We start from the raw sequence: 7,316 nt of genomic DNA on the forward strand, positions 1-7,316 counted from the left end.
TCTGCTCTATGACAGAGGGACTCCCAAAAAGGAAGGTGTCAGAAAAATAAGATCCCTCTTTAGGTCTGGCTGCCTTTAGACTTGAAGCAACTACACTAGGTCACACTTGTTTAGCCCTTGCCCAACCCTAACTTGACCACAAGCTTTGAGTCTGGAAGGAATTCCCTGATAGCTTCTTGTGACCAAGGCCTCGCATTTGTTGGTTGTCTGGTCAATCTGAGTAGTGTGGGCTATAGGCAGAAAACACAGTAAAGGCAGAGTGAAGTTCTATGGAGGTCTTGGCTTCCATAAAACTCGATTCTTGCCACAATTGTAGGTAGCCACACACTCAAAGCCATCTTGGGTCAAATTAGGGAAACCAGAGCTCTATGTAGAACTTTCCCACTTATGGCAGTAAGGAATTGCTTAGATGTTAGTAAGACCTACAGAGAAGGTATATCGACCCTACCCAACCATCTCTCCATTTTGTCAATAAACTTTGCTTCTAAATGTACCTTCTACCCTACTCCAACCAAACCAACCTTTTATGCATCTAAATTCTTTTATCTCATTCTTTGATTCTCAGTTCCCTTCACTATTCATCCATTCCTACCACTCCTTATTCTTTTTTTTTTTTTTTTACATTTAAAATTTTTATTTTTACTTTATTTTACTTTATAATACTGTATTGGTTTTGCCATACATTGACATGAATCCACCACGGGTGTACATGCGATCCCAAACATGAACCCCCCTCCCACCTCCCTCCCCACAACATCCCTCTGGGTCATCCCCGTGCACCAGCCCCAAGCATGCTGTATCCTGCATGGGACATAGACTGGTGATTCGATTCTTACATGATAGTATACATGTTTCAATGCTATTCTCCCAAATCATCCCACCCTCTCCCTCTCCCTCTGAGTCCAAAAGTCTGCTATACACATCTGTGTCTTTTTTGCTGTCTTGCATACAGGGTCATCATTGCCATCTTTCTAAATTCCATATATATGTGTTAGTATACTGTATTGGTGTTTTTCTTTCTGGCTTACTTCACTCTGTATAATCGGCTCCAGTTTCATCCATCTCATCAGAACTGATTCAAATGTATTCTTTTTAACAGCTGAGTAGTACTCCATTGTGTATATGTACCACAGCTTTCTTATCCATTCATCTGCTGATGGACATCTAGGTTGTTTCCACGTCCTGGCTATTATAAACAGTGCTGCGATGAACATTGGGGTACATGTGTCTCTTTCAATTCTGGTTTCCTCGGTGTGTATGCCCAGCAGTGGGATTGCTGGGTCATATGGCAGTTCTATTTGCAAGTTTTTAAGGAATCTCCACACTGTTTTTATAGTGGTTGTACTAGTTTGCATTCCCACCAACAGTGTAGGAGGGTTCCCTTTTCTCCACACCCTCTCCAGCATTTATTGCTTGCAGATTTTTGGATCTCAGACATTCTGACTGGTGTGAAGTGGTACCTCATTGTGGTTTTGATTTGCATTTCTCTAATAATGAGTGATGTTGAGCATCTTTTCATGTGTTTGTTAGCCATCTGTATGTCTTCTTTGGAGAAATGTCTATTTAGTTCTTTGGCCCATTTTTTGATTGGGTCGTTTATTTTTCTGGAGTTGAGCTGCATAAGTTGCTTGTATATTTTTGAGATTAGTTGTTTGTCAGTTGCTTCATTTGCTATTATTTTCTCCCATTAAGAAGGCTGTCTTTTCACCTTGCTTATATTTTCCTTTGTTGTGCAGAAGCTTTTAATTTTAATTAGGTCCCATTTGTTTATTTTTGCTCTTATTTCCAGAATTCTGGGAGGTGGATCATAGAGGATCCTGCTGTGATTTATGTCGGAGAGTGTTTTGCCTATGTTCTCCTCTAGGAGTTTTATAGTTTCTGGTCTTACATTTAGATCTTTAATCCATTTTGAGTTTATTTTCATTTGCGGTGTTACTCCTTATTCTTCATAGATTTTATTTCAACCACCCACCTCTTTCTAGAGGCTCTCTTATGAACCCAATCCATTCTGTTTCTTTTGCCTTGAGTCCCAGGCTCACAGCTTATATCCCTTGGTGGTTATTAATAGGCAGTCTAGTAATCCAGGAGGTGATATAGCAGAATGGGAAGAACATCAGCTTTTTGGACAAACAGACCTGGATTCAAATCCTATATTCATCATTATTTAGCTGTGTGCTCCCTTGAGTGAGTTACTTAATGCTTTTAGCTACAGTATTCTCATCTTTGAGATGAGAATGGGCTTCCCAGGTGGTGCTAGTGGTAAAGAACTTGCCTGCCAATGCAGGAGACATAAAAGATGTGGGTTTGATCCCTGAGTCGGAAGATCCCCTGGAGAAGGAAATGGCAGTCCACTCCAGTATTCCTGCCTGGAGAATTGCATGGACAGAGGAGCCTGGTGGGCTACAGCCCGTAGGGTTGCAAGTCAGACAAGACTGAAGCAACTGAGCACTCACACATTCCCACCTGTAAAATGGGAGCAATCTTTTAGGAAGAGGCTTATGAGGTAACTGATTTGGCATTTATCACAGAGAAAGAACTCTATAAGTGTTAATTTAAATGAAAAGTCATAGTTCGGTTGCCTTTTGAGTGAGATCTTCTGTCTTCCTCTAAATAAACTGAAAGGTGCCAAAAGTTAGTGACCATAGATTTCTCTGTTGTTATCCCTCTCCAACCCTGCATCTGGTATAGGGCTCTGTACACAATGTGTTTGATCAATATAATGACCAGATAAGGCATGATACAAAGCCGCAGGTAAAGAAAAGGAGTGGGTCTTAGGGTACTGAATCTATTACAAATTTGAAATACCAGATTTACCAGAAAGGGAAAAACTTCGGAAACATTTGACCCTGAAGGTTAATAGAGAGGGTGGCATCTTGCCTCATGCAGAAAGTGTAAAGCAATAGAAAGGCAGTTTCAAATGGTCTTGAATTGAAACCCAGGTCCTAAATTGAACCGCATTCTAGCTATATGACCTTGAACAAATGACCAAACCATTCAGAACCTCAGTTTCCTCATCTCTAAAACTAATACAATAATACTTGACTTCCAGAGTTGTGGAGAGGATTCAGGGCATAATCTATTTAAAATTCCTAGAATAATGCTTGAGACATGGTTGGCGGCCAAAAATATGTCACCTATCTCTCCTTCTCTTCTCTGTCCTTCCTTTACTGCATAGAATATCATGGAAATCTGGGTATGGGGTGTGAGAAGAATTGTGAGGTCTTCTTGAGAATGTTCTCAAGCGTTTCCTTCACATCTTTGTTCCTCAGACTGTAGATCATGGGGTTAAGCATGGGGATGACCACTGTATAGAATACAGAGACCAGCCTGCCCCTGCCTAGAAAGTACTCAGAGGCTGGGCGCAAGTAAATGAACACAGCGGTTCCATAGTACAGGCTGACAGCAGTCAGGTGGGATGTACAAGTGGAGAAGGTCTTGTGTTTGCCCTGGGCTGAGGGGATTCTGATGCTAGCCATAAAGACACAAGTGTAGGAGTCCAGGGCTACTGTGAGGGACACTGACACATTAAAACCACCACAGGCAAAGAGGAGAAGCTGAAGGACCTGTGTGTTAGAGCAGGAGAGTTTTAAAAGGGGAGGGCTATCACAGAAGTAATGAGTGATGACATGATGAGATGAAAGGCTGAGCATCGTATTCGTCAGGCCCACTGCATAGCTGGCAGTCACTAACTGCAAACAGGGCCTCGGAGACATGGTTGCATGTAGAGGGTGGCAGATGGCTGCGTAGCAGTCATAGGCCACAGAGGCCAAGAGGAAGAACTCAGAGACAGCAAAGGTCACGAAGCAAGTTGTCTGGATCACACAACCAGAGAAGGAGATGGTTTGGCAACCAGAGAAAAACTCCATCAACATTTTGGGGACTGACTGAAGAATAACAGAGGCAAGAAAGGACAGGTTTCTGAGGAAGAAATACATGGGAGTGTGGAGTCGGGAGCACACCACAATGAAAGCAGAGAGGCCCAGGTTTCCAACCACCGTGACTGCGTAGATGAGGAAGAGGAGGGCAAAGAAGATGGGCCGAAGCTGAGGGTCATCGGTGAGGCCCACGAAGAAGAATTCACTGAACTGACTGGTGTTGCCTGCTTCCATTGAGCATTTCTGCAGGAGGAATATACAGGATGATAGTGAGATGTGTACAGCTCAGGTTCCTAGAGAGACCTGCAGGGTCTGGTCCTGCCTATCTAGCCAGGACATGTTGTGAGTATCAACTGTGACATTTATTTCATCCTGACTCACCTATTTATTGCTACCCTCCAGCCTATTTTACACAGTGTTTAAAGGCATGAGGAAGAAATATGGAGTCGGAAGAGCTGGTTTGAATCTCAGCTTTTGCCCCTCATGGTCTCTGTGACCTTCGGTGAGTGTCTTAACTTCTCTCAGCCTTCTTTGTAAATGCGGATAAAATTCCCATCTTGTAAGACTGGTTGTAAGGACTAAAGGTGATGGTAGGTGAATAGAAATTATCTAGCGAGGCATGGGAAGAAGGGCAGGTACACAATGAATCCTAATTTCCTTTCCTCTTCTACATCCTTCTTTTTCCCAGCACCACACTGGTCCTCAGCTAAAGTTTAGCCTGAGCATAAAGTTAAGGATGCAAATCTTAGACATGGGAGGGCCTCAACAAACTTATATTATCAGTTGTATGTTTGATGGACTGCAGGGGATGAGTGGAGGGGGAATAGAAAACAATATAATATAGAGGTAAGAGAGCAAGCTCCAGGATCAATGATAGGTTGGGTAGAATTCAATACTATGACTTGCTAGTTGTTTGATCTTGGACAATCTAGTTAACCTGTCTGAGCTTCCATTTCCTCATTTCTATGTGAGAGTACCAAATTTTTCCTATTTTATTAATTTATTATAAAGATAAAATAATTCATGCAAAGCACTTAACATAGTATGTGGTACACACTAAGCATGTGATAACTTTTATAATAACTGGCAATCTCCTAGTTTGTTCAAACCACACAGAAGCCCCTTTGAGATTCTGCCACTTGCCTCCATAAGAATCCCTCCCTAACTAAGCTCCTGCTGCTAATCATGGTGTTGTGATTCTCCAGTGTGTTGAGGGGCTGAAAGGGTGAGAACTACTACTCTCATCTAACACTGTTTACAGGAGGGAGAAATTCAGAAATTGGGAGATCAAAAGGGGAAGTAATTTGCCCAAAGTTGCCCCGGGATTTGATGAAAGTGCCAGAACTCGAACCCAGGTGTCCTGTCTACAGCGGTCCTTCCATTTAGAGGAGGTAAAAGCCTCTGACCTCTCCCCTTCCAGAAACACAGAATCCATACCCTTATCAGAACACGGAGCAGCTTAGAAATTAAAAAGCTCAATTCTGCTTAGGGCCATTTCTATCCATTTTCTTAATCAGGATGATTGACAGTGCCTGATTTTACTTTAATACTGTTTTTCCTGTTAAGAGCTGAGACAGTGAAGGCTAAACCATAGCACTGCACAGAGAATTTATATCATTGGATTTATTTATTTGTTGTAAAATTTTACTTTATTTTACTTTACAATACTGTATTGGTTTTGCCATACATCAACATGAATACGCCACAGGTGTACATGAGTTCCCAACCCCGAACCCTCCTCCCACCTCCCTCCCCATACCATCTCTCTGGGTCATCCCAGTGCACCAGCCCCAAGCATCCTGTACCTGCATCAAACCTAGACTGGCAATTCGTTTCTTACATGATATTATACATGTTTCAATGACATTGGATTTAGAGCCAGAACATCTGGGCTTGAGTTCCGATTCCATACTATTAACCAAGAAAGGTAAGTCCTTTCTTGGTTATAGTGTCTCCACCTATAAAATGGGCATAATAATACTTGCTCTTCTGAACTCACAAGATTCCTACAAAGATCCGATGAGAGTCTCTAGGAAAATGCTTTGCAAAGTATAAATATAGTCAAGGCAAATATTCAGAAAGCATGCATTGGGATAGCCATGCCAGTTTTTTAAGTTCTTTGGTTATTGTTAACTTGTTGCTCTTGAGCCCCCTCCTTCCTGGGTGCTTCCTTGACACCTGCCAGCTCACCTTGGCTTTTACAGCACTGACCTCCGTGTTCTTGTAGGCTACAAGTCAGACCCTGGAAGAAAAAGATAGACTAGCCTCCAGCAACCTGTACAGATACGCTTCATGCTCTTCTGCCTCTTTAAATCTGTGGCTGCCTGCTTTTGGCTGGTGTTCCATTAAAGCCACCATTATGGCCATCTTTGGGAACTGAAATTTCCACAGTACATTGTACTGGTTGTTACAATTTTAAATATTATCTTGAATATAAATGCCATTAGTAAAATACCTAATAAGTGCCACACGTTATTCTGGGTAGTTAACATAAATCATTTGATTTAACCTTAACCACGTTGGCAAGTAACTACTGTTGTTATCATTTCTACCTTACAAACTGGGCAACCAAGATGGAGCATTTCAATGCCTTGCTCAAGATCTCATAGCTGTTAAGTGGCAGAATCTACATTCGAACATGGCTCTGCAATAGGCTATTGTTGTATCCATGGTCCCTTTTCTAAATATGTGTGCTTTGTCGCTCAGTTGTGTCTGACTCTTTGTGACCCCATAGACTGTAGCCCGCCAGGTCCCTCTGTCCATGGAATTTTCCAGGCAAGAATATTGGAGTGCGTTGCCATTTCTTTCTCCAGGGGATCTTCCTGATCCAGGGATCAAACCGGGTCATCTGCAGTGCAGGCAGATTCTTTACCATCTGAGCCATCAGGGAAGCCGCTTTCAAAATATAGAGTCATACAATTAGAGATTGTTAGTTTTTTCCAAGGGATTTACAAATCCATCCTTTCTTTGTTATCATGCTAATCTTGAAACAATCAAGAAGGTTTCTGTTAATTTTATAGATGATGAATTTAAATCACAAAAATGTTACGTACTTTGTTCCTGGACATGCATGCTTTCATTCACTTGACTAGTATTTGCTGGATGTTTGGTGTGTTCTGGGCAATGGGTTAGGCACTAGGGGCATTCTCATGGACTTTACAATCTAAAGGAAAAGATGGACGGCCAACCAACAAAGAAACACACAAATAATTTTGAATAATACAATTTTAAGGAAAACAAAGCAAGCTAATGGAATAGAGAAAACTCAGAGTTTGGAAAGACAACATTAGGTTAAGTAAAGTGGAAGGGAAAGCCTGTCTGAGACGTTGATATTAGGAACTAGAATCTCAATGGAGAGAAGCTACCCATAGAGTGATCCGAAGTACACCCAGATGCTTAGTGACATGGTCAGGAATAGAACCAAGGTCTTCTAAATTCTAC

At 41.8% G+C, this 7,316-nt stretch overlaps 1 protein-coding gene across 1 annotated transcript; it reads right to left on the reverse strand.

Moving 5' to 3' along the window:
- Nucleotides 1-3,179: 3,179 nt before the first annotated feature.
- On the reverse strand, nt 3,180-4,109 carry LOC138071639 (olfactory receptor 5AR1-like). The gene has a single exon (XM_068963116.1). It carries the CDS (start codon nt 4,107-4,109, stop codon nt 3,180-3,182), a length of 930 nt encoding a protein of 309 aa, XP_068819217.1.
- Between the last annotated feature and the right edge of the window lie 3,207 nt (nt 4,110-7,316).

Source organism: Capricornis sumatraensis, chromosome X (assembly GCF_032405125.1).
Source record: "Capricornis sumatraensis isolate serow.1 chromosome X, serow.2, whole genome shotgun sequence".
Taxonomy (NCBI): Eukaryota; Metazoa; Chordata; class Mammalia; order Artiodactyla; family Bovidae; genus Capricornis; species Capricornis sumatraensis.

What these genes read in the sequence shown, in the direction of transcription:
- LOC138071639 (XM_068963116.1), bottom strand. Translation starts at nt 4,109, where the DNA reads ATGGAAGCAGGCAACACCAGTCAGTTCAGTGAATTCTTCTTCGTGGGC.